At 46.8% G+C, this 27,525-nt stretch overlaps 1 protein-coding gene across 1 annotated transcript; it reads right to left on the minus strand.

The window, feature by feature from the left end:
• Window positions 1-509: 509 nt before the first annotated feature.
• Window positions 510-27,525, minus strand: LOC128705911 (glucose dehydrogenase [FAD, quinone]-like). The gene is made up of 6 exons (XM_070080893.1): window positions 27,405-27,525; window positions 8,882-8,938; window positions 7,529-7,642; window positions 5,312-5,471; window positions 2,310-2,470; window positions 510-692 (listed from the first exon to the last, which is right to left on the minus strand). Exons 1-6 carry the CDS (start codon window positions 27,510-27,512, stop codon window positions 510-512), a joined length of 783 nt encoding a protein of 260 aa, XP_069936994.1. The 5' UTR covers window positions 27,513-27,525.

Genomic DNA, 27,525 nt, shown 5'->3' on the forward strand with positions numbered 1-27,525 from the left:
ACAAACACAATACCTGCTCACTTTTGTAATGGACAGTTAATGCGCTGGATCAGACCCTAAATATACTGCAGTCACTGCAGTGGTATGGACGCTGAACCCTGTAAGTTTTTTCCTTAGTGTACATGCACTAAGTTAAATCGTTATTTTAGTGATTAAAATATTTTTTAAATTAGTATAGAGGTGAACTGTGTTCTTAATGAGTCACGTGCATTCGAAAGGTTTTAATTAACTTTAACAGTAATCAGTCGCTGTGCATAATGAATACTAATTCCTGTATTATATTTTTTAAGGTAAGGCTGGTGATAAGTTTTTTATATACTGTACATTTACTGGGAACTGCCGCAAACAGTACTAATTACACTATCCATATTGTTACAAGAAATAATTATACATAATGAATATCAGATTTTTTTTAATATCATCTTTTCCTTCACGAATCTGTTACCTCGTCCCCACCATATGTTATATTTACTTTAAATTAAATAAATAATCTGAATCTGACTTAAGTACTAACCATCAGCAAGGGTTTGGAGGTCATCCGGGTGATGGAGGTAGTTTGGGTCAATTTTGGGTAGTTGTCTGGGATCTCCAGATTTAAGGGTGATGGTCCCTCGACTCTTAGGACGGAGAAGGATAGGTCTCATGCCGAACCCGTCCATGCCGTAGATTTCCTGCATATACCCTTTCCACCTCTGTAATGTGAAATCAAGTGACGCTGGTAACCAGAGAGGGTGGTTCTTGCTAGTTAATTTGTCAGATCGGTTTTATTTTAAATAAAATAAATTTTAACTGTCGTTTTTCACTGTGTGTCTTGGAAATATGCCCCAGTCAGTGGCTTATAAAGAGCATCTTAAAACTATGCCGATGCTTAAGTTGTTGTCGTCGACTAAATTTTAAGACACTGTAATTAGTTCAGAATTTTGTTCTCATCACTGTGAAGAAAGTCAAGTGATAGACAATATCTAGATTATTAATACAATGCCACAAAACTTCTCTGATATCTATATTAGAGTGGCCAAGAAGTGGAACGGCCTAGATAGAGAAGTAGAGGCAGAATCCATGCATAGTTTTAACATTAGATATGACAGGGATCACACAGCTAGGGCAGTGAACCCAGTAGAAGCGAGCCGAGAGGCATGGCCTGGTGCTGAGACTCGCTCTCTGCAATAACAATTAGGTGGAGCTTTAGGCTCAACTGGAAGGTTCTGGGTTTGATTTCCGGCGGACCAAGACAAAAGGAAAGTTTCCTAACATCTTCGGTAAATAAGTACCAGGATTTTATTTGATTGTTGCAGGTTGCATCCTGAGGGTGAACAGTAGAATACCTTCAAATTCAAATTCAAATTCAAATTCAAAGTTTATTCTCTATAAGGATTACAATGCTGAGTTTACAGAATTTGGTTATTGTGTGGTTTACATGTAAAATAATAATTACAGAGTGTACCACTAGAACACCTAGCATGGCTAGGCATTTCGGGCAGACTTAGTTTAATTCTTAATTTTAAAATATTACAAATTATGAGGTAAGTTGGTATTATGGCTAAGTGACTAAATACTAGTTTGTGAGTTTAGCAATGTGAATGCTTTTGTTTTGGCACAGTACATAGTTTCAGTATTGGAGTATCACAGGCCAACTTATGACTAGTTAGGATTCATTATTTTAAGATTGAGATTAATATTTCTGTTTATAGTCAAATGGGTGAGTGAGTGTAAGTGTGAACCACCAGGTAGTATTCGTGTAGTTAGTTGACGGGGTGTATCAGGGAGATAAGATGTTTTCTAATGGTAGTTTTGAAGGTGATGAATGTGTCTGCAGTTCTAGAGTTTTCAGGTACGGTGTTCCAGATTTTAGGGCCTTTGACATACATTGTATTTTTGTAAAGGTTTAGTCGGACACGGGGAATGTCGTAGAGATGTTTGTGTCTGGTGTTAGATAAGATAAGATAAGATTTTGTTCGGATTTTTAACCCCGGAGGGTTAGCCACCCAGGATAACCCAAGAAAGTCAGTGCGTCATCGAGGACTGTCACAATTGGGGTCCTATCAATGCGAAAGTCGACTAACACCCGTACCTATTTTGCTAGGTCAAGGTGTAAGGAAATATTGAATCGAGTTTGAAGGCTTTCCTGTAGATGTAGAGCGTTTTGCAAGGTTAATATTGGAGTTTAACAGTAGTAAGTAAATGTGGATGTACTGAACAGGGAGTAAGTTTAGATCTATGAAGAGATAGTTGACCTCTGTTCTGAAATAAATTGAGGCAGGGTAATATCTCTTAGCCTGCAAAATAAACTATTTAAAAAATTCACTCACGATTTGATCAGCACCGTGAATTCCAGGAGTGAAAATACCAAAATCGAAGGCGTGTGAGACAGGTGTGAAGAGCAGCTGTATGTCTGGCCAGAGAGGGTCTCCTTCATTAGACACCTTCACCCAGGCATCGTGCACACCTGCTAGTGTGTCTCCTAAACCACCTGTTAATGCAAAATACGGGAAGTTTTAGCAGTAGTTTACCTATTGTGTAGAAGGATAACATTTGGATTTTTTTGTCACTCTTGCAGGCTTGCAGACAAAAAGATTGGGATACAAAACTACTACCATCATGAAAATCTGTGTAATCTGCAGCAAGAGTAACAAACGAAGTCACGCTTGGATTGCATGCAATCTCTGTGGTAAATGTCCCAATGGGTCGTTTATATCAACCACTATTGATATAAAATCAGGAAAATGCATATGGGTCTGCCCAAGTGAGAGACACCTGTGGGAGAAAATTACATCTATACTAAAAGACAGGACCACCAGCAACAAATATCCTTCCTAGAAAACATGACAATCTTGTATAACAGCTGGGAAAATAAAAGGAGTGGGTCGTATGGGGCTGTCTTGGAGGACAGTGCACCAGAAGGAGACAGTGGCCCTGGTGATGAAACAGGTAAAGACAACATTATTCAATGTCCAGAGGTACAAAGTAGCAATACCGATGGAGATGGAATAAAAGGGGTTGATGCTTCTGTTAATAGTGTTGACACACTAGTAAAAACTGGTGGAAACACTGAAGTTAGTACAAGGGCTCTAGGCAGTAAGGAGACAGAAAAATGCACCAGTAGGGAACACAGCCACAAAAAATCCTGGCAAACAGAAATCCAATTTATGCAAATTCTATACCTTGGGTATCTGCAGACATGGAATATCAGGAAAAACAGGTGGGACGTGCATTTTTGGTCATCCCCAAAAATGCCGCGCCCACTTGACAACAAGAGGGTGCAGCTCCTCTTCATGTAACTTATTTCACCCGGAAATGTCACTTGTCAGTCCAAGAAAGACAAAGATGCAACATATATTGTCAAGCACATCATCTAAAGGGAACTAGAAGATACAGATCAACCAGACCATGGGACTCAAAAGAGGGGAGCCAAAACCACTCCAGAGACGGAAGGTTTTTTTTAGTTCCAGGAAGAAAAAAGATTGGCAAGAAATGACAAATCTTATAACAACTGAAAACACTTCTCGAGTGAAGGAGCAGTCATTGGTCTCCACTCCAGGATAACAGATACTAATGCCAGCAAACAAAGCCCCCCTACATTCCATCAATATAACGACATTTATCTTCGTAAACATCAACAAACAACAAAATACCTTTCATCAAGGGACTGTTCGCAGAGTGAAACGCATTGTTTGCGGATTTCACAGAGACCAACATAAAGGATCACTTTGACAACGAAATATGGATTCCAGGTTATAACCTATTCAGATGCGACAGATTAAACGGGCAACAAGGAGGGGTTGGCCTGTACGTCACAGAGTGGCTCATTTGCTCAGAAGTACTAAACACCTCAAATGATGTATTTGAAATTTTAGCAGTAAAGATCGGAAACCAAAACCTTGTCATTGTGGTTGTATATATGCCTCCAGATGCAACTTCCTAGCAATTCCAGGAACAGCTTGTGAAAATTGACCACTGTCTGGAAACTCTCCCAACTCCTGCCCCAAACATCTTGCTAATGGGGGATTTCAACTTGAGACACCTAAAATGGAGAAATGTAGCAAATAATGTTTTAGCAGAGATTACCCCAGGAGGCAGCTCAGATGAAAATTCACACACACACGGTCTATTAAATCTCTGCACCAAATTCACTTTAAACCAGCAAATAATAGAGCCTACAAGACTAGAAAATACACTGGACCTCATCTTTACTAACAATGATGATCTAATACGAAATAATAATAGAGGTACAAACGTATGTGCAGGGCTTCCACCAGCAAAATGTGATCAGTTATGAGAGAGCGTTCACCAAATTCAACTTCAGTAACAAAAACATATAGTGGGAACAAGTCAACCATGTCCTAAATGAAATGTGCTGTTAAGATATCCTAAACAACATGGATCCGAACCTTTGCCTAGAAAGAATTAACTATGTGGCACTTGAGATATGCTCAAGGCATATTCCTCTAAACTAGAGAGAGAGACGCTCTCTATACAGGCGAAGGCAAAGAATCGCAGAGCTGCTGAGAGGGGCCAATATATATTGAGTACGAAGGGAGGCACTGGTCAGGGAAATAGCAAATATTGAACATAAGCTTAAGGAATTTTACAGGAGACAAGGATCTCAGGAAGAACTTAAAGCCATAAATGAAACAGAAAGAAACCCGAAATACTTCTTTTCTTATGCCAAATTTAAGGTGAAAACAACTTCCAGTATTGGACCCCTGCTTAAACGAGATGGGACTTAAAAACAGATGACAGCAAAGAAATGAGATGCTAAAGTCCCAATATGACTCAGTGTTTAGTGAATCATTAATCAGACTAAGGGTTGACAATCTAAATGATTTTTTATGACCAAGACTCAAAATTCGGTCATTTCAAAAATCTCTGATATTATCCTAGCACCATAAACTTCGAAAGGGCAATATGACTCTACCCCAGGCCTAGACTCGTGGAACTCCGAGCTCATCAGGAACTGAAAGAAGTCCCTGTCACATGCTTTAAGCATTCTATGGAGAGGGAGCATGGACACAGGGGTCGTCCCACAGTCACTAAAAACAACAGACATAGCCCCACTCCACAAAGGTGGTAGCTTAGCAATTGTAAATAACTACAGACCGATAGCGCTAGCAAGATTGCCACTCATCAGTTACACGACCCAGGGCAACATGGGTTTAGAGCAGGTCGCTCCTGCCTGTCCCAACTATTGGACCACAATGACAAGGTCCTGGATGCTCTAGAGGATAAATAAAATGCAGATGTAGTATACATAGACTTTCCGAAAGCTTTCGACAGGTGGGACCATGATGTAATAGTGAAAATGAGAACTCACCTCCCCTGTTGTTAACGTACTGCTTGATGGAAGCAAAGTTGAGGGTGTTCCAGAGTGTGCTAGACGTGACACCCTTCCTGGTGGTCCAGCTGAGGCCGTGCACACAGACGTGGTCATGCAGATTCTGGCCCACTCCCGGTACATCTGCCACAATCTCTACCTGCGTGTACCACAAGTAACTTATTAGTGTAACCTGTCCCTTAGTTCTGCACTCAGGCTTACCTTACTTGTGCTAACATAATTATCTTCACAAATATTTACCTGTTCATTGTTCACTAGTGTATATAACAAATGTTTGACAAAACACATAAGCGCTGGTAGTCAAATTTTACTCTCATATCATCATGACACTACCAGTGCCACTTTTAATGACATCAATATAATTAGTCTTCTACCTCTTAGTGCTGTTTAACTGGGGTTTACCTGGAGAGAGTTTCGGGGGTCAACGCCCCCGCGGCCCGGTCTGTGACCAGGCCTCCTGGTGGATCAGCGCCTGATCAACCAGGCTGTTGCTGCTGGCTGCACGCAAACCAACGTACGAGCCACAGCCCGGCTGATCAGGAACTGACTTTAGGTGCTTGTCCAGTGCCAGCTTGAAGACTGCCAGGGGTCTGTTGGTAATCCCCCTTATGTGTGCTGGGAGGCAGTTGAACAGTCTCGGGCCCCTGACACTTATTGTATGGTCTCTTAACGTGCTAGTGACACCCCTGCTTTTCATTGGGGGGATGGTGCATCGTCTGCCAAGTCTTTTGCTTTCGTAGTGAGTGATTTTCGTGTGCAAGTTCGGTACTAGTCCCTCTAGGATTTTCCAGGTGTATATAATCATGTATCTCTCCCTCCTGCGTTCCAGGGAATACAGGTTTAGAAACCTCAAGCGCTCCCAGTAATTGAGGTGTTTTATCTCCGTTATGCGCGCCGTGAAAGTTCTCTGTACATTTTCTAGGTCGGCAATTTCACCTGCCTTGAAAGGTGCTGTTAGAGTGAAGCAATATTCCAGCCTAGATAGAACAAGTGGGGTGGGGAAATTCCGAAAATATCTTCTGGCGCGGGTCAGAACCATTGGTCATATGACCGAGGCCTTCTTCTAGCTCTGCCCCTCTTAAAATATTAATGGTCACATCATGGGATGGTAGGAATTCCATCCCACGTAAAAAAGACTAAGGTATATCACAGACTGGAGTATTTGAACACATTATCTCTATGCAACACCGCCCGTATATAAAGAGTGGCTATAGATCAAGAAGTATCGTCTTTAATTTAACATGCCTGTAAATGGATAGCCTTGTTAAGTCCACAGTCAGTCAAGATATGTAAGTTGTTTTGTAAAGCTGATGAGAACTGAATCCAGGTTTTGCAGTTATCCAGTTTCAAGAAACGGAGAGAAGATTAAGGAAAACTTATGTAAATATCTTCACTTTCATATATAAATTCTGTAGTGCACACAGTGTGCACCATAAAAATATCATTGCAGGATGAGCTGGTCTTACCTTGTAGCACCTCAGGTCAGGGCCGGATTTAAGGGAGGGACCCCCAAGGCCTCAACCAGAAGGCCCCCTTCCCCACCAAATGGTGAAAAATATTATGACATACATTATACTGAGAACTGACTAGATCGCAAAAAGAGAAAGTGTATGCAAGAGTTTGAATTGTGGTGGGATTGTCAAGTTGAGTAGATGTTACATCATCGGTGCGAGCGTGTCGTCAGCTGCATGACGCGAGGATGACTCACAGCACATCATCCTGGGTGTGCAGGGCACTGCAGTATGACTGCTTGATCATGGTCAGTATGTGAACAACAGTGTGGTAATGAGAAACGGCTACGAACGAGCATGAAACAAGAGCGGCTTTTGAACCTAACGGTCATGAGGATAGAATCTGATATCCTGCGCTCGTTGGATTTTGATGGAGTCATCAGAGACTTCTCCCTCAGAAAAACATGGGATGTACCTGGCTTATAATATTTTATCTGATTGAAGATAACACCTCATAAGTCTGTACATTACCTTTGAGTTACACTTGCAAATGAACCAAATTTATTGTTTCATTTCTTCATCTAAGAGGATAGTACGTATAATGAGAATGGCGAAAGTTTTCCAAGGAGAAACTTTAAGTCTTCTATCCATTAGAGTTACATCTTTTTAATGCAAGGGGCCCCCCACCAAACTGGACCCCTCACCACTTACATCCGGCACTGCTTCAGGTGTTGTGGTTCCTTACCTCGTGACGCTGCAGATGGTCTTGTGGTCCGACCCCTGACACCAACAGCAGATGGGGCGACCGTATTGCTCCGGCAGACAACACTACCTCCTTCCGGGCTCCAATTGTCATCACCTGTCACAACACAAGTTACTTTACAATGATTTGTACTGAGTTATTGGCCGATTGTGTACTCACCTAATTGTGGTTTCAGGGGTCGAGTCACAGCTCCTGGGGTGTGTGTGTGTGTGTGCTCTAACATAATAGTATGAGACTGTGCTAGCTCTTGGACCCCTATAAGCTATGTCCAGCATATAAGGATTAAAGTAAACTCTCAACATATATGCAATGAGAGATACATACTTCTCGGTGTATATACTCCGTCATCAAGAGAGATATACTTCTCAGTATGTGTAAAAAGTTGTTATAGTGCCAGATGTCAGTTATATACAGTAATCTCAAAGAAATACGCAAAAACTATGAATCTAGGAGACTTTACATACTTTAGGGAAAGCTCAGTGATCCGAGGAATTGGAGATGCCATCCTCTTTTTTTGGATCAAAACTGGTTACCCGCTATTCCACACGCACTGAATGACTCACACGAATTTAGTGCTACACCCACGATTATTACAAAAAAAAACATTCATAAGAAACTTGCAATAACCCATTAACCCTGTATCCTAATATCATATTTATTTTCCCCCTATAATCTACCTTGTCCATAATTAATATCCCATTTACTTTGTCTGCTTTCGTAAGGTGAAGTCCAGGATCTTTCCTTAATTCATGGTATAACTTAACAAATCTTTAAGAACAATAGTGTTGCAGGGGTCTGAGCGAAGTTCAGATTTCTGCAACAAAATTGTCATCAAAGATTTGTTAAGTTATACCATGAATTAAGGAAAGATCCTGGACTTCACCTTACAAAAGCAGGCAAAGCAAATGCGATAGTAATTATGGACAAGGTAGATTACAGGGGAAAAAATATATTATTAGAAGACGGGGGAACTGATGTGCCTCTTAATGCTTCATATATTTTTCTCATCAACGCTGGAGCGGCTGTAACGAGTCAAACTATCGAGCAAGAATGGTATTGTACCTTAGACAGGGCTGGGCTTTGATTATTATTATTATTATAATCAAGGGGGAAGCGCTAAACCCGTAGGATTATACAGCGCCTGAGGGAGGATGTGGAAGGTATTCAGGTTTAATTCAGAAAACTGGAGCACAGATCCAATTCTCTAGATCAAGAGCCCCTCACCAGCATCAAGGAACCTTCCTTGAGGGGCTGGCTTTTGAAATGAGCTGAGGTTGGATAATATCTTTTATCCTGGAAAACTGATCTCAGTAAATAAAAAAAAAAATAAGTTACCTTTCCCTTGTGTTCCAATTTGACGCCGGAGGCTCGCTTGTGCTCGTCAAATACGACCTGAGGAAGAAAATGGCAAAAAAAAAAACAAAAAAATGAGTGAGGATTATATTAGTTACGCTTGGTTATTTTTTCTCTCTGCAAGGTTGGTCAGAGTGGTGACAGTCAGGGTGGTGATGGTCAGGGTGGTGATGGTCAGGGTGGTGATGGTCAGGGTGGTGATGGTCAGGGTGGTGATGGTCAGGGTGGTGATGGTCAGGGTGGTGATGGTCAGGGTGGTGACAGTCAGGGTGGTGACAGTCAGGGTGGTGATGGTCAGGGTGGTGATGGTCAGGGTGGTGATGGTCAGGGTGGTGATGGTCAGAGTGGTGAAAGTCAGGGTGGTGATGGTCAGGGTGGTGATGGTCAGGGTGGTGATGGTCAGGGTGGTGATGGTCAGGGTGGTGATGGTCAGGGTGGTGAGGGTGGTGATGGTCATGGTCAGGGTGGTGATGGTCAGGGTGGTGATGGTCAGGGTTGTGACAGTCAGGGTGGTGACAGTCAGGGTGGTGTTGGTCAGGGTGGTGATGGTCAGGGTGGTGATGGTCAGGGTGGTGACGGTCAGGGTGGTGATGGTCAGGGTGGTGATGGTCAGGGTGGTGATGGTCAGGGTGGTGATGGTCAGGGTGGTGATGGTCAGGGTGGTGATGGTCAGGGTGGTGATGGTCAGGGTGGTGTCAGGGTGGTGATGGTCAGGGTGGTGATGGTCAGGGTGGTGATGGTCAGGGTGGTGATGGTCAGGGTGGTGATGGTCAGGGTGGTGATGGTCAGGGTGGTGTGGTCAGAGTGGTGAAAGTCAGGGTGGTGATGGTCAGGGTGGTGATGGGGTGGTGATGGTCAGGGTGGTGTTGGTCAGGGTGGTGACAGTCAGGGTGGTGATGGTCAGGGTGGTGATGGTCAGGGTGGTGATGGTCAGGGTGGTGATGGTCAGGGTGGTGATGGTCAGGGTGGTGATGGTCAGGGTGGTGACGGTCAGGGTGGTGACGGTCATGGTCAGGGTGGTGACAGTCAGGGTGGTGATGGTCAGGGTGGTGATGGTCAGGGTGGTGATGGTCAGGGTGGTGATGGTCAGGGTGGTGATGGTCAGGGTGGTGATGGTCAGGGTGGTGATGGTCAGGGTGGTGATGGTCAGGGTCAGGGTGGTGATGGTCAGGGTGGTGATGGTCAGGGAGGTGATGGTCAGGGTGGTGATGGTCAGGGTGGTGATGGTCAGGGTGGTGACAGTCAGGGTGGTGACAGTCAGGGTGGTGATGGTCAGGGTGGTGATGGTCAGGGTGGTGATGGTCAGGGTGGTGATGGTCAGGGTGGTGATGGTCAGGGAGGTGATGGTCAGGGTGGTGATGGTCAGGGTGGTGATGGTCAGGGTGGTGATGGTCAGGGTGGTGATGGTCAGGGTGGTGATGGTCAGGGTGGTGATGGTCAGGGTGGTGATGGTCAGGGTGGTGTTGGTCAGGGTGGTGACAGTCAGGGTGGTGATGGTCAGGGTGGTGATGGTCAGGGTGGTGATGGTCAGGGTGGTGACAGTCAGGGTGGTGATGGTCAGGGTGATGATGGTCAGGGTGGTGAAAGTCAGGGTGGTGATGGTCAGGGTGGTGATGGTCAGGGTGGTGACGGTCAGGGTGGTGACAGTCAGGGTGGTGACAGTCAGGGTGGTGATGGTCAGGGTGGAGATGGTCAGGGTGGTGACAGTCAGGGTGGTGATGGTCAGGGTGGTGATGGTCAGGGTGGTGATGGTCAGGGTGGTGATGGTCAGGGTGGTGATGGTCAGGGTGGTGATGGTCAGGGTGGTGTTGGTCAGGGTGGTGACAGTCAGGGTGGTGATGGTCAGGGTGGTGATGGTCAGGATGGTGATGGTCTGGGTGGTGATGGTCAGGGTGGTGTGGCATGCAAAGAGTACGTAACCTTTATTCGGCGCATGTACACACCCTCATTTACAGGTTATCTCCCCCAACCAGCGAGCCAGGTTGCTAAGAGTTGATGTTGGGGCCCCATCGTTCAACTAGTGACCAGGTTCTAGCCAATAAGAAGATGGTTTTGGCAATCGCAGAGGTTATGTGGGTACCACTCTCCTGTCTGCCCTTGTCATTCCCATTCTAGAGCTGGTTGAAGCACAGTCTGCTATCTTGTGGCTTCTGTTTCTGCCTTGCTTACCGTGGAGTGCACTATACTTATCACTGTACATAGTGTACATATTGCTGTTCTAAATTGGTGAAGGATAATATAAGTCTAAACTTTTTCTGCTGTGTTTATTTTGCTCCCATTACACCCGGGATAACAGGCCATTTGGAATCCTGGGTTGTAATATGGGTAGCCTGTCCGAGAGCTGAAGCTGGACTTAGAGAAATGGTTGAGCTTAGGGTGAAGCTCGTAGCAGGAACATTGTGCAGCTTGCTGTCTGGCATTGCATTAGCTTTGCCTATGCTTTACAGATTTTGCGTGTCAGTTTTGTTATGGTCAGCCTTGCTATTGTGTGATCGTTCAACAGCTCACTACTAGCTTGTTCGGTGTGCTCGCTTCGCTACGGTCAATCTTCTAGAACAGTGTAGCTGTCTGGCATTGCTTTACAAATTTTGCGTGTCAGTTGTTACTAGCCTGTTCGGTGTGGAGAATTTTGCAGTCAGCTTTGCTTGTATGCGTATTCTGCAATCGTACTGTGCATAGCTAAGCGTGTTCTGCAAATTAACGTGTTACGTTGGGGTATTCTGCAATCGTACTGTGCATAGCGAATAACTTATGCCACCTAGACGAGTCAGACGTCTGGTGTCGGCATATACTTTGCATAACCTACCTAAATTGTCCCTACAGTGTTGTTGGCAAATTGCTCGTTCCATTGGCATTAAATACAAACGCGCTCTCACAGCTGTGCAACTGCGTTCACTGATTGCTGACAAACTTATAGAAGAAGAGATGGCACATCAGACTCCTCCCTCTACGGGAGCTAGGGCAAAAACTATGTTTTCGCAGGAGGAAGATGATACACCTACGGAACAAAATGGTCAGTATAGTGCAGCTGGGTTGTCTCAAGGTGAATCAGTGTCGTTGGCACTTGAGCTGGCAAAAATTAATCTTGAGCAAACTAGGGAACAGAGAGTATTCGCAAGGGAAGAATTTGATAGGGAAAGAGAAAGGAGGCAGTTTTCGCATTCTGTAAATGATTTTAGTTTGCAAAAAGCAGTACAGCTTGTTCCCCGCTTCAATGACGCCGAACCAGAACAATTTTTCGAAAGCTTCGAAAATCAGGCTCGAGCCTTGAGGTGGCCAGAACAGCATTGGGCATCGTTGGTTCATACAGCATTATTGGGTAAGGCACAGGAATTTACGTCAGTATTAAATGACGCTGAATTTTCTGATTATTAAGTAGTAAAGACCACAGTGTTGGGAGCATATACATGTATCCCAGCCAAATATAGAAAGATTTTCAAGCTGAGCAGACGACAGCTTGGTCAATCCCTAGTGGACTTTGTGAGACAGCAAACCAAAGCTTTTACCAGCTGGTATAAAGCAAGTGGTGTGTCTACCTTTGAGGAGCTGGTACAGCTTGTTCTGATTGATAACCTGCTGGAGTCTGTGGGACCAGAGGTTCGAGTCTTTCTGCAGGATCGTGACTTAACCACTGCATTGGAGGCAGCCAGGTTGGCTGATACCTTCGAAACTAACCGCTCCTTGTCCGAGGGGTCCCGTCTCTCTTTTCAACAGCCTGGCATTAGCAGAGATCGTCAACCTTGGAGAATGAAGTGCCAGCCTGAGGGAAACGTCTACGTCAGCCAACTAAGTCACCTGGTGAGCCACGCTTCTCAACATGTGGTCCACCTGCGGAGAGGCAAACTACTCATGGTGCATCTCGACAACAGTATCCAGAGAGACACCAGCCAGAACGACACCATTTGCAACGTCAGCAGGGAGTAAATGGCAAGCCTGTCGTCTGCTTCCTGTGCAATAAAGTAGGTCATATCCGTCCCAACTGCCCCCATAAACCCCAACCCATTGGGAAAGTCTCTAATATCCCTAGTAACATGTCCCCTAGAGAAGTAGAAAAAGGTATGGCCCCTTATTATTGCACGAGTCTTATTTCCCTTCAGGAAAACTCAGAAACAACTGAAGTAAATACCTTTAGAGATACTGGAGCATATTGCTCACTTGTAAGAGAAGGAATGTTACCCCTTTCAGAGAACACTTCCTTGAATTCCTCTGTTTTATTGGAAGCATTTGGAGGAGCTATATATTCTGTCCCTTTGCATAAAATTTATGTACAGTTTACCTGGAGTTTACCTGGAGAGAGTTCCGGGGGTCAACGCCCCCGCGGCCCGGTCTGTGACCAGGCCTCCTGGTGGATCAGAGCCTGATCAACCAGGCTGTTGCTGCTGGCTGCACGCAAACCAACGTACGAGCCACAGCCCGGCTGATCGGAACTGACTTTAGGTGCTTGTCCAGTGCCAGCTTGAAGACTGCCAGGGGTCTGTTGGTAATCCCCCTTATGTGTGCTGGGAGGCAGTTGAACAGTCTCGGGCCCCTGACACTTATTGTATGGTCTCTTAACGTGCTAGTGACACCCCTGCTTTTCATTGGGGGGATGGAGCATCGTCTGCCAAGTCTTTTGCTTTCGTAGTGAGTGATTTTCGTGTGCAAGTTCGGTACTAGTCCCTCTAGGATTTTCCAGGTGTATATAATCATGTATCTCTCCCTCCTGCGTTCCAGGGAATACAGGTTTAGGAACCTCAAGCGCTCCCAATAATTGAGGTGTTTTATCTCCGTTATGCGCGCCGTGAAAGTTCTCTGTACATTTTCTAGGTCGGCAATTTCACCTGCCTTGAAAGGTGCTGTTAGTGTGCAGCAATATTCCAGCCTAGATAGAACAAGTGACCTGAAGAGTGTCATCATGGGCTTGGCCTCCCTAGTTTTGAAGGTTCTCATTATCCATCCTGTCATTTTTCTAGCAGATGCGATTGATACAATGTTATGGTCCTTGAAGGTGAGATCCTCCGACATGATCACTCCCAGGTCTTTGACGTTGGTGTTTCGCTCTATTTTGTGGCCAGAATTTGTTTTGTACTCTGATGAAGATTTAATTTCCTCATGTTTACCATATCTGAGTAATTGAAATTTCTCATCGTTGAACTTCATATTGTTTTCTGCAGCCCACTGAAAGATTTGGTTGATGTCCGCCTGGAGCTTTGCAGTGTCTGCAATGGAAGACACTGTCATGCAGATTCGGGTGTCATCTGCAAAGGAAGACACGGTGCTGTGGCTGACATCCTTGTCTATGTCGGATATGAGGATGAGGAACAAGATGGGAGCGAGTACTGTGCCTTGTGGAACAGAGCTTTTCACCGTAGCTGCCTCGGACTTTACTCTGTTGACGACTACTCTCTGTGTTCTGTTAGTGAGGAAATTATAGATCCATCGACCGACTTTTCCTGTTATTCCTTTAGCACGCATTTTGTGCGCTATTACGCCATGGTCACACTTGTCGAAGGCTTTTGCAAAGTCTGTATATATTACATCTGCATTCTTTTTGTCTTCTAGTGCATTTAGGACCTTGTCGTAGTGATCCAATAGTTGAGACAGACAGGAGCGACCTGTTCTAAACCCATGTTGCCCTGGGTTGTGTAACTGATGGGTTTCTAGATGGGTGGTGATCTTGCTTCTTAGGACCCTTTCAAAGATTTTTATGATATGGGATGTTAGTGCTATTGGTCTGTAGTTCTTTGCTGTTGCTTTACTGCCCCCTTTGTGGAGTGGGGCTATGTCTGTTGTTTTTAGTAACTGTGGGACGACCCCCGTGTCCATGCTCCCTCTCCATAGGATGGAAAAGGCTCGTGATAGGGGCTTCTTGCAGTTCTTGATGAACACAGAGTTCCATGAGTCTGGCCCTGGGGCAGAGTGCATGGGCATGTCATTTATCGCCTGTTCGAAGTCATTTGGCGTCAGGATAACATCGGATAGGCATGTGTTAATCAAATTTTGTGGCTCTCTCATAAAAAATTCATTTTGATCTTCGACTCTCAGTCTGGTTAGCGGCTTGCTAAAAACTGAGTCATATTGGGACTTGAGTAGCTCACTCATTTCCTTGCTGTCATCTGTGTAGGACCCATCTTGTTTAAGTAGGGGCCCAATACTGGACGTTGTTCTCGATTTTGATTTGGCATAGGTGAAGAAATACTTTGGGTTTCTTTCGATTTCATTTATGGCTTTTAGTTCTTCCCGCGATTCTTGACTCCTAAAGGATTCTTTTAGCTTAAGTTCGATGCTTGCTATTTCTCTGACCAGTGTCTCCCTACGCATTTCAGATATATTGACCTCTTTTAGCCGCTCTGTTATTCTTTTCCGTCGCCTGTAAAGGGAGCGCCTGTCTCTTTCTGTTTTACATCTACTCCTCCTTTTTCTTAGAGGAATAAGCCTTGTGCATACATCGAGTGCCACCGAGTTAATCTGTTCTAGGCATAAGTTGGGGTCTGTGTTGCTTAGTATATCTTCCCAGCTTATATCGGTTAGGACTTGGTTTACTTGGTCCCACTTTATGTTTTTGTTATTGAAGTTGAATTTGGTGAATGCTCCCTCGTGACTAATCTCATTATGTCGGTCTGGGGCTCCGCGCATACATGACTGAACCTCAATTATGTTGTGATCTGAGTATATTGTTTTTGATATGGTGACATTTCTTATCAGATCATCATTGTTAGTGAAGATGAGGTCTAGTGTATTCTCCAGTCTAGTAGGCTCTATTATTTGCTGGTTTAAATTGAATTTTGTGCAGAGATTTAAAAGCTCGTGTGAGTGTGAGTTTTCATCAGAGCTGCCTCCTGGTGTTATTACTGCAACAATATTATTTGCTATATTCCTCCATTTTAGGTGCCTTAAGTTGAAATCCCCCAGGAGCAAGATGTTGGGTGCAGGAGCTGGAAGGTTTTCCAGACAGTGGTCAATTTTTAACAGCTGTTCCTGGAATTGCTGGGATGTTGCATCCGGAGGCTTGTAGACTACCACAATGACTAGGTTTTGGTTCTCGACCTTTACTGCTAAAACTTCCACTACATCATTTGAGGCATTTAGCAGTTCTGTGCAAACAAGTGACTCTGCAATGTACAGGCCAACTCTGCAATGTACCGGCCCCCCCCCCCCCCTTTGCCTGTTCACTCTGTCACATCTGTATAGGTTGTAACCTGGGATCCATATTTCGTTGTCCAAGTGATCCTTTATGTGGGTCTCAGTGAAAGCCGCGAACATTGCCTTTGCCTCTGCAAGCAGTCCACGGATGAAAGGTATTTTGTTGTTTGTTGCTGGCTTTAGACCCTGTATATTTGCAAAGAAGAATGTTATCGGACTGGTGGTATTGTTGGTACTGGGGGGGGGGATTTTTTTCCGGCATTAGTATCTGTATCTGTTGGTTTGGAGTGGAGGCCATCGACTGTGGTTCCACTCCAGGAATGACTGGATTTGGTGTACGATTTCTGCCATTTCCTGCCAGTTTTTTTTCCTTCCTGGCACTAAAAAACCTCTCCCTCTTGAGTGGCTGTGGCTACCCAGGTTTTCCCATGGCCTGGATGTTTTGTATCTTTTTGTCCCCTTTAGATGGTATGCCTGGCAATTTAAGTTATAGCACAGTCTTTCCTGTACTGAGGAGGTACACAGTTCAGGGTGAAAAAGCTTACAGGAAGGGAGTTTGCATTTTCCTGTTGTCATATGGGCATGGCATTTTCTAGGGTGGTCATAGTTGCACGTCCCATCTGTTTTTCCAGATTTCCCATGCCAGCAGATACCGAGTGCATAGTATGTGCACAGGCTTGGTTTCCGTTTGCCTTGGGTTTCTGTGACTGTATTCCCTGTTGGTGCATGTTTCCCTGTCTTACTTCTATCCTCCCTAGCACCAACAATGGAGCTCCCACCAGTTGTTTTTGGTAATATATCCTCACTATTGCTAGTGGAGTCCTCTTGTTTGCTATTTCCTGCGGTATTTCTAGTTTGCAATATTGGTTTTATCTTATCTTTGACTACACTTGTTTCCCTACTATGGCTCCTGTCCCCTATGAGGTCATTTATATGTATTCCTTCCTGCGTATAATTCCCGACTACCTGGACAAAATCTCCAGCTTCACCATTACTGTCTCCCAGGACAGCACCTCCAGCTTCACCATTACTGTCTCCCAGGACAGCACCTCCAGCTTCACCATTACTGTCTCCCAGGACAGCACTATCAACCCCCCATTTACTGACTACCAGGACATCATCTCCAGCCTTACAGTTTCTGACTACATGGCCAGTATCAAGGGCAGTACCATTCAGCCCAGACTTTTTATGTTCCCATCTGTTGTAGAAAGCTTCCAGGTTTTCTATGAAAGCAGCTTTGATGTTGACCTCTTTTAATACCCTTGTGATTTTAGTCCACAGATTTATCTCATTTGGGCATACCCAAAAACACTTCCCTGTTTTAATACTGCTTGTAGCTAGTTCTTGGATATCTGCACAAGGGGCGTGACACCAATTTCCACAAAAATGACAATTTATGCATGTGGAAGCCCGTTTGTTTGACTGACCACAGACTACACACAGCTTCATAATGATTTGAATGGTTGATTTACTGCAATTCTACTAGCAACCTCTTGAATATTCTATTAATAACCTGCTAGGTAGTGCACAACGAAACCGTTTGAAACCAGTCCAGGGTTCGGACCAGTCAAGGGTTCGGACCAGTCAAGGGTTCGGACCAGTCAAGGGTTCGGACCAGTTAAGGGTTCGGACCAGTCAAGGGTTCGGACCAGTCAAGGGTTCGGACCAGTCAAGGGTTCGGACCAGTCTATCTGATCTGATCAGTGGGTCTGGAGAGAATGTTGACCTATCCTTGGACGACTCCGATCTCGGAATAGCCACGTTGTTTTATGAGGCACACCGGCCGGAGCCTCGTAAATCAAGTGAACAGACCCCGATCATCCTTCCTATTCCGAGGTTGCAGGATTGCCAGATGTCTCTGTTTCCATGCCCGAGGGACTGTCCTTACGGGAGGAACAACGAAAGGACCCTTCTTTAAAATTCGCTTTTCAGGCAGCCATGGGTAAATTCTCTTTGGGTCATCCAGTCAAGTATGAAGTTAAAAACAATTATTTGATCTGCACTGAGACTGGTAAGGAGATAGAGGGCCGGCAATTGTTTAACAGGTTAGTAGTTCCAACAAAGTATAGACCTCAAATATTAAATATAGCTCATAATACGTCATTAGGAGGACACTTAGGAATTACAAAAACCTTGTATAGAATCACAAAAGAATTTTATTGGCCAAAATTAAAGAAAGATGTGAAGAATCATATTAGGTGTTGCCGAGAATGTCAGCAAGTAGGGAAACCTGGACATTCCATTAAACCTGCACCTCTCCAACCTATACCTGCTGATGGAGAACCTTTTGCAGATTTAATTATAGATTGTGTAGGTCCACTACCTAGGTCAAGGTCTGGAAATCAATATTTATGTACGATTATGGATAAAGTAACCAGATACCCTGAAGCAATTCCCATGCATAGTATTAATACTAAAGCTATTCTCAAAGCTTTAACAAAATTCATTTCTTGTTTTGGCATTCCTAAAACTATTCAAAGTGATCAAGGTAGTAACTTTACTGCCAAAGCATTTAGGGAAGTATTAACTAGGTTAGGGATAATCCACAACTTATCCACTGCCTATCATCCTCAGTCCCAAGGCGCCTTGGAAAGATTCCATCAGACGTTAAAAACTATGATGAGAACTTTTTGCATGCACTTTCCTACAGACTGGGATGAATCACTACCTTTGTTGCTGTTCTCAGTACGAGAGATGGTGCAAGAGTCTATAGGGTATAGTCCGTTTGAGCTGATCTTTGGGCACAATGTACGAGGTCCTCTTCGGGTGCTCAAAGAAGGTTTAGTTTAATATGTTTATTATGCACCCCATACTCAAAGAAGGATGGATGGGAGAAGACGTTAGCTCAACACTCTACAACCCGTCTTCAAGGTTGCAGGTGGCACGTCAGTTAGCCAAGGCTAACCTAAAGACAGTTCAAAGTAAGATGAAACAGAGGTATGACAGAAGTGCAAAATTCCGCTCCTTCCATCCAGGAGACAAGGTGTTGGTGCAGGAACCTATACCTGGCCACACCTTGAAAGCTAGATTTACGGGACCTATGCAGATTGTAAGTAGATTATCTGATGTAAATTATGTGGTAGCTCCCATTGATAAGACCTCAAAAACTAAAATTTACCACACCAGAAAAAGTCCCAGTAATGACTCTGTCCTCTACCTCTGAGGACGACTCTGATTCTTTGCACTCTATCTCTGAAATTAATATTAAACTTTCAAATTCTGTCCTCCTCAAGGATCCTAGCCCTTTAATGGAGGGATTATCTGAAACGCAAGCAACAAATTTAATGGAGCTTCTACAGTCATATCCTAATATTTTTTCGGATATGCCGAAAAAATGTACGTTAGGTTATCATGATGTAGATGTGGGAAACTCTAAACCAATTAAACTCTCCCCCTACAGAGCTAATCCTGAAAAGCAAAGGCTACTTCAGCAGGAAGTAGAATTTTTGTTGAAGCATGGTTTAGTGGAGGAGTCATGTAGTCCATGGGCTTCACCGTGCATCCTTGTGAAGAAGGCTGATGGAGGGTTTCGTATGTGTACAGACTACCATAAGGTGAATGAGGTCACAATTACAGATGGTTACCCTCTTCCTCGTCTGGATGACGTAATTGACTTTGTGGGTAAGGCTACTTTTGTATCCAAGTTAGATCTCCTTAAAGGCTACTCTCAGGTACCTTTGACGGATAAGGCGAAAGAAATCTCTGCCTTCGTAATTCCAGGAGGTCATTATCAATACACAGTTACCCCCTTCGGAATGAAAAATTCCCCCTCTTCATTCCAGAAACTTATCCATCAGGCTATTAACGGACTTGAAGGCACGGCAGCATACCTAGATGATATTGTTGTGGTGTCTGATACTTGGGATCAACACCTACTTAGACTTAAGGCTCTTTTTGAGACCTTTAAGAGTTCCCATTTAACAGTTAATTTATCTAAATCTTCCTTTGGCCAGGCCACTGTCACTTTTCTAGGCCATGAAGTATGTAGTGGTAAAGTTGCACCTAAACTTGCTAAAGTTCTTGCTATTAAAGATTATCCAGTTCCTCATGATAGGAAATCTCTTCAACGTTTCCTAGGCATGATAGGATTTTACAGAAGATTCTGTAAGAATTTCTCAGATATTGTAGCCCCTCTTACCTCTCTTACCAGTCACAAAGTTCTCTTTAATTGGACCTCAGACTGTAACACTGCTTTTAATAAAGCAAAAAGATTATTGTGTAATGCACCCATTCTCTTGTCTCCAGACTTCTCCAAACCTTTTTCATTACAGGTTGATGCTTGTGAGTCTGGTGTTGGGGCAGTACTATTACAAATCGGGAACAAGAAGTTGCAGCCTGTAGCATACTTTTCAGCCAAGTTCCAGCAACATCAGAGAGCTTATTCTACCATTGAAAAAGAAGCCCTCGCGCTGGTACTGGCTTTGGAGCATTTCGATGTTTATGTGGGCCAGACATCGCAGGTGGTCACAGTCTACAGTGATCACAATCCTCTAGTATATCTCCAAGCCATGAAGAATCACAACACAAGGCTTATAAGCTGGACACTAAGGCTGCAGGCCTATAGTATTTCCATTAAATATATTGCAAGCAAAGAAAATATGTTGGCAGACTCTTTATCTAGAGTCTAATATTTTTATTTATTTAGGTTAGGATGTTATTTGTGGTAACCCCTTTTCATGCTCTTTTTTTTTATCCACTGGTGTGGGTTTTTTTTTTTTAGTGAGGGGATGCGGGCTACCGTCCGCCTGTATCTTGGACCTATGCTAGCCTGACTGACTGCTGTCTCACTCTTAAGTTTAGGGTTTGGCTTTTGGTCACGAGAAAAGCTGAGCTCTATCTAAGAGTTGGATGGTGGAGAGGAAAGGCGGTCCCATTATATTGTTCCATGGTGGCACGGTTACCACTGGGAGGTGGCAGCCTAATCCTGAGCCTTCTTGGGGTGGAGGTGTGGCATGCAAAGAGTACGTAACCTTTATTCGGCGCATGTACACACCCTCATTTACAGGCTATCTCCCCCAACCAGCGAACCAGGTTGCTAAGAGTTGATGATGGGGCCCCGTCGTTCAACTAGTGACCAGGTTCTAGCCAATAAGAAGATGGTTTTGGCAATCACAGAGGTTATGTGGGTACCACTCTCCTGTCTGCCCTTGTCATTTCCATTCTAGAACTGGTTGAAGCCCGGTCTGCTATCTTGTGGCTTCTATTTCTGCCTTGCTTACCATGGAGTGCACTATACTTATCACTGTACATAGTGAACATATTCCTGTTCTAAATTGGTGAAGGATAATATAAGTCTAAACTTTTTCTGCTGTGTTTATTTTGCTCCCATTACACCCAGGATAACAGGCCATTTAGTATCCTGGGTTGTAATATGGTGGTCAGGGTGGTGATGGGAAGAGTGGTGATGGGAAGGGTGGTGATGGGAAGGGTGGTGGTGGTGGTCAGGGTGGTGATGGGAAGAGTGGTGATGGGAAGGGTGGTGATGGGAAGGGTGGTGATGGGAAAGGTGGTGATGGGAAGGGTGGTGGTGGGAAGGGTGGTGATGGGAAAGGTGGTGATGGGAAGGGTAACGATGGGAAGGGTGGTGATGGGAAGGGTAGTGATATTAGGTCAGGGTGGTGATGGTCAAGGTGGTGATGGTCAGGGTGGTGATGGGAAGGGTGGTGGTGGTGGTGGTGGTGGTGGTCAGGGTGGTGATGGGAAGAGTGGTGATGGGAAGGGTGGTGATGGGAAGGGTGGTGATGGTCAGGGTGGTGATGGGAAGGGTGGTGTTGGTCAGGGTGGTGATGGTCAGGGTGGTGATGGTCAGGGTGGTGATGGTCAGAGTGGTGATGGTCAGGGTGGTGATGGTCAGGGTGGTGATGGTCAGGGAGGTGATGGGAAGGGTGGTGATGGGAAGGGTGGTGATGGGAAGGGTGGCGATGGGAAGGGTAACGATGGGAAGGGTGGTGATGGGAAGGGTAGTGATATTAGGTCAGGGTGGTGATGGTCAGGGTGGTGATGGTCAAGGTGGTGATGGTCAGGGTGGTGATGGTCAAGGTGGTGATGGGAAGGGTGGTGGTGGTGGTCAGGGTGTTGATGGGAAGAGTGTTGATGGGAAGAGTGGTGATGGGAAGGGTGGTGATGGTCCGGGTGGTGATGGTCAGGGTGGTGATGGTCAGGGTGGTGATGGTCAGGGTGGTGATGGTCAGAGTGGTGATGGGAAGGGTGGTGATGGGAAGGGTGGTGATGGGAAGGGTGGTGATGGGAAGGGTGGTGATGGGAAAGGTGGTGATGGGAAGGGTGGTGGTGGGAAGGGTGGTGATGGGAAAGGTGGTGATGGGAAGGGTGGTGATGGGAAGGGTGGTGATGGGAAGGGTGGCGATGGGAAGGGTAACGATGGGAAGGGTGGTGATGGGAAGGGTAGTGATATTAGGTCAGGGTGGTGATGGTCAGGGTGGTGATGGGAAGGGTGGTGGTGGTGGTCAGGGTGTTGATGGGAAGGGTGGTGATGGGAAGGGTGGTGATGGGAAGGGTGGTGATGGTCCGGGTGGTGATGATCAGGGTGGTGATGGTCAGGGTGGTGATGGTCAGGGTGGTGATGGTCAGAGTGGTGATGGGAAGGGTGGTGATGAGAAGGGTGGTGATGAGAAGGGTGGTGATGAGAAGGGTGGTGATGGTCAGGGTGGTGATGGGAAGGGTGGTGATGGGAATGGTGGTGATGGGAAGGGTGGTGGTGGGAAGGGTGGTGATGGGAAGGATGGTGATGGGAAGGGTGGTGATGGGAAGGGTGGTGATGGGAAGGGTGGCGATGGGAAGGGTGGTGATGGGAAGGGTGGCGATGGGAAGGGTAACGATGGTCAGGGTGGTGATGGTCAGGGTGGTGATGGTCAGAGTGGTGATGGGAAGGGTGGTGATGGGAAGGGTGGCGATGGGAAGGGTAACGATGGGAAGGGTGGTGATGGTAAGGGTGGTGATGGAATGGGTAGCGATGGTAAGGGTGGTGATGGGAAGGGTGGCGATGGGCAGGGTGGTGATGGGAAGGGTGGCGATGGTCAGGGTGGTGATGGTCAGGGTGGTGATGGTCAGGGTGGTGATGGTCAGGGTGGTGATGGTCAGGGTGGTGACGGTCAGGGTGGTGATGGTCAGGGTGATGGTCAGGGTGGTGATGGTCAGGGTTGTGATGGTCAGGGTGGTGATGGTCAGGGTGGTGATGGTCAGGGTGGTGATGGTCAGGGTGGTGACGGTCAGGGTGGTGATGGTCAGGGTGGTGATGGTCAGGGTGGTGATGGTCAGGGTGGTGATGGTCAGGGTGGTGATGGTCAGGGTGGTGATGGTCAGGGTGGTGATGGTCAGGGTGGTGACGGTCAGGGTGGTGACGGTCAGGGTGGTGATGGTCAGGGTGGTGATGGTCAGGGTGGTGATGGTCAGGGTGGTGGTCAGGGTGGTGACGGTCAGGGTGGTGATGGTCAGGGTGGTGATGGTCAGGGTGGTGATGGTCAGGGTGGTGACGGTCAGGGTGGTGACGGTCAGGGTGGTGATGGTCAGGGTGGTGATGGTCAGGGTGGTGATGGTCAGGGTGGTGATGGTCAGGGTGGTGATGGTCAGGGTGGTGATGGTCAGGGTGCTGGTCAGGGTGGTGACGGTCAGGGTGGTGACAGTCAGGGTGGTGACAGTCAGGGTGGTGATGGTCAGGGTGGTGATGGTCAGGGTGGTGACGGTCAGGGTGGTGATGGTCAGGGTGGTGATGATCAGGGTGGTGATGGTCAGGGTGGTGATGGTCAGGGTGGTGACGGTCAGGGTGGTGACGGTCAGGGTGGTGACAGTCAGGGTGGTGATGGTCAGGGTGGTGATGGTCAGGGTGGTGATGGTCAGGGTGGTGATGGTCAGGGTGGTGATGGTCAGGGTGGTGACGGTCAGGGTGGTGATGGTCAGGGTGGTGATGGTCAGGGTGGTGATGGTCAGGGTGGTGATGGGATCAGGGTGTGATGAGGGTGGTGTGGGAAGGGTGGTGATGGTCAGGGTGGTGACGGTCAGGGTGGTGATGGTCAGGGTGGTGATGGTCAGGGTGGGGATGGTCAGGGTGGTGATGGGAAGGGTGGTGATGGGAAGGGTGGTGATATTAGGTCAGGGTGGTGATGGTCAGGGTGGTGATGGGAAGGGTGGTGGTGGTGGTCAGGGTGGTGATGGGAAGAGTGGTGATGGGAAGAGGGGTGATCGGAGGAGTGGTGATGGGAGGAGTGGTGATGGAAGTGGTGGTGATGGGAGGAGTGGTGATGGAAGTGGTGATGGGACGAGTGGTGACTGGAAGAGTGGTACTGGGAGCAGTGGTATTGGGAAGAGTGGTGATGGGAAGAGTGGTGAAGGGAAAGGTGGTGATGGGAAGGGTGGTGGTGGGAAGGGTGGTGATGGGAAAGGTGCTGATGGGAAGGGTGGCGATGGGAAGGGTAATGATGGGAAGGGTGGTGATGGGAAGGGTAGTGATATTAGGTCAGGGTGATGGTCAGGGTGGTGATGGGAAGGGTGGTGGTGATGGGAAGGGTGGTGATGGGAAGGGTGGTGAGGGGAAGGGTGGTGATGGTAAGGGTGGTGATGGGAAGGGTGGTGATGGGAAGGGTGGTGATGGGAAGGGTGGTGATGGTCAGGGTGGTGATGGTCAGGGTGGTGATGGTCAGAGTGGTGATGGTCAGGGTGGTGATGGTCAGGGTGGTGATGGTCAGGGAGGTGATGGGAAGGGTGGTGATGGGAAGGGTGGTGATGGGAAAGGTGGTGATGGGAAGGGTGGCGATGGGAAGGGTGGCGATGGGAAGGGTGGTGATGGGAAGGGTGGCGATGGGAAGGGTAACGATGGGAAGGGTGGTGATGGGAAGGGTAGTGATATTAGGTCAGGGTGGTGATGGTCAGGGTGGTGATGGTCAAGGTGGTGATGGTCAGGGTGGTGATGGTCAGGGTGGTGATGGGAAGGGTGGTGGTGGTGGTCAGGGTGTTGATGGGAAGAGTGGTGATGGGAAGGGTGGTGATGGGAAGGGTGGTGATAGGAAGGGTGGTGATGGGAAGGGTGGTGATGGTCCGGGTGGTGATGGTCAGGGTGGTGATGGTCAGAGTGGTGATGGGAAGGGTGGTGATGGTCAGGGTTGTGATGGTCAGGGTGGTGATGGTCAGGGTGGTGATGGGAAGGGTGGTGATGGGAAGGGTGGTGATGGGAAAGGTGGTGATGGGAAGGGTGGTGGTGGGAAGGGTGGTGATGGGAAGGGTGGTGATGGGAAGGATGGTGATGGGACGGGTGGCGATGGGAAGGGTGGTGATGGGAAGGGTGGTGATGGGAAGGGTGGCGATGGGAAGGGTGGTGATGGGAAGGGTGGCGATGGGAAGGGTAACGATGGGGTGGTGATGGGAAGGGTGGTGATGGGAAGGGTGGCGATGGGAAGGGTGGTGATGGGAAGTGTGGCGATGGGAAGGGTAACGATGGGAAGGGTGGTGATGGTAAGGGTGGCGATGGGAAGGGTGGTGATGGGAAGGGTGGCGATGGGAAGGGTGGTGATGGGAAGGGTGGCGATGGGAAGGGTAGTGATGGGAACGGTGGAGATGTGAAGGGTGGTGATGGGAAGGGTGGCGATGGTCAGGGTGGTGATGGGAAGGGTGGTGATGGGAGGGGTGGTGATGGGAGGGGTGGTGATGGGAAGGGTGGTGATGGGAAGGGTGGCGATGGTCAGGGTGGTGATGGGAGGGGTGGTGATGGGAAGGGTGGCGATGGTCAGGGTGGCGATGGGAAGGGTGGTGATATGAAGGGTGGTGATGGTCAGGGTGGCGATGGTCAGGGTGGCGATGGGAAGTGTGGTGATGGGAAGGGTGGCGATGGGAAGGGTGGTGATGCTAAGGGTGGTGATGGGATGGGTGGTGATGGGATGGGTGGTGATGGGAAGGGTGGTGATGGGAGGGGTGGTGATGGGAAGGGTGGTGATGGGAAGGGTGGCGATGGTCAGGGTGGCGATGGGAAGGGTGGTGATGGGAAGGGTGGTGATGGGAAGGGTGGTGATGGGAAGGGTGGTGATGGGAAGGGTGGTGATGGGAGGAGTGGTGATGGGAGTGATGATGGCAGGAGGGGTGATGGGAGGAGTGGTGATGGGAGGAGTGGTGATGGGAGGAGTGGTGATTGGAGGAGTGGTGATGGGAGGAGTGGTGATGGGAAGAGTTGTGATGGGAGGAGTGGTGATGGAAGGAGTGGTGATGGGAGGAGTGGTGATGAGGGAGTGGTGATGGGAGGAGTGGTGATGGGAGGAGTTGTGATCGGAGGAGTGGTGATGGGAAGGGTGTTGATGGGAAGGGTGGTGATGGGAAGGGTGGTGATGGGAAGGGTGGTGATGCTAAGGGTGGTGATGGGAAGGGTGGTGATGGGAAGGGTGGTGATGGGAAGGGTGGTGATGGGAAGGGTGGTGATGGGAAGGGTGGTGATGGGAAGGGTGGTGATGGGAAGGGTGGTGATGGGAAGGGTGGTGATGGGAGGGGTGGTGATGGGAAGAGTGGAAATGAGATAATGAGAAAGGGAAAATATAGCTATTTGAATTATTTCCATATAATAATGACAACAACAATAATAATAATAATAATAATAATAATATTATTATTATTATTATTATTATTATTATTATTATTAATAATTGAAGACTTATATGCTTGATTTTAATTAACTTTACATTAAGCATATCTCATAATCTTTCAGTTCCGATTGAAGTAATCGCTTTTTAATTAGACAAAATTAGGGAATAATTTTAATAAGTTGCTATACTCACTTGGTTAAAGTACATCTTGGGGCAACAATGTTTTAAGTTGTATAATTAATACTGTTAAGAGGACTGACAAACAACGAGGAAGCTTTGGATAGATGAGTGACACATGTGTAACAGGTACGCTTTATTTCCGAAACGTTTCGCCTACATAGTAGGCTTAATCAGTTGAATCCATCGTATTTGAAGACGAAGTTCTGCAGTGGTCAGTCCCTCCCTATGGAGCTGAACTCTTCGTGTTGAGGGACTGACCACCTCGTAATTGTCTTCAAGCATGATAGACTGATCACACTATCTTCCCCACTGCCTCTTTTGTCAAAATATTTAATAACCTCTGTATCTGACTGAAGAAGCCCACTGTGTAGGCGAAATATTTCGTAAAAAAAGATACCTAACCTTTGCACATGTGTCAGCCTCATCTACTTGTCTGTATTGTATGACATTAAAATAACGAAGAAGGTTGTTGGTCATTGACCTTGTGATTGAGGGCGGGCGGGAGGTGGCTTCAGGATTGACATGGAGGTTGAGGGAGGTCAGTGATTTCAGAAATGAGGGAGGAAGTCATTGATTACAAATAATGACCAGGAGGATGAAGGAGGTTAGCGGCCTCAGTGACTGACCTGGAGGACGGTGGCACTGTGGAGGATGTGGAGGTTGGGTCTGGAAGAGGCGGGTCTGAGGTAGGCCTCGGAGGTGGAGCTCCGCACACCGTCACGAATGGTATACATGCCATTTATAGGA

Source organism: Cherax quadricarinatus, unplaced genomic scaffold, assembly GCF_038502225.1.
Source record: "Cherax quadricarinatus isolate ZL_2023a unplaced genomic scaffold, ASM3850222v1 Contig1197, whole genome shotgun sequence".
In the NCBI taxonomy this organism is placed as follows: Eukaryota; Metazoa; Arthropoda; class Malacostraca; order Decapoda; family Parastacidae; genus Cherax; species Cherax quadricarinatus.

Coding starts and splice junctions, on each gene's coding strand:
- LOC128705911 (XM_070080893.1), bottom strand. CDS start 27,512: ATGTATACCATTCGTGACGGTGTGCGGAGCTCCACCTCCGAGGCCTAC. Junction 7,643..8,881: donor AATTGGAACACAAGGGAAAG/GTAACTTATTTT, acceptor GTGTTGTGACAG/GTGATGACAATTGGAGCCCG. Junction 5,472..7,528: donor ACCATCTGCAGCGTCACGAG/GTAAGGAACCAC, acceptor TGGTACACGCAG/GTAGAGATTGTGGCAGATGT.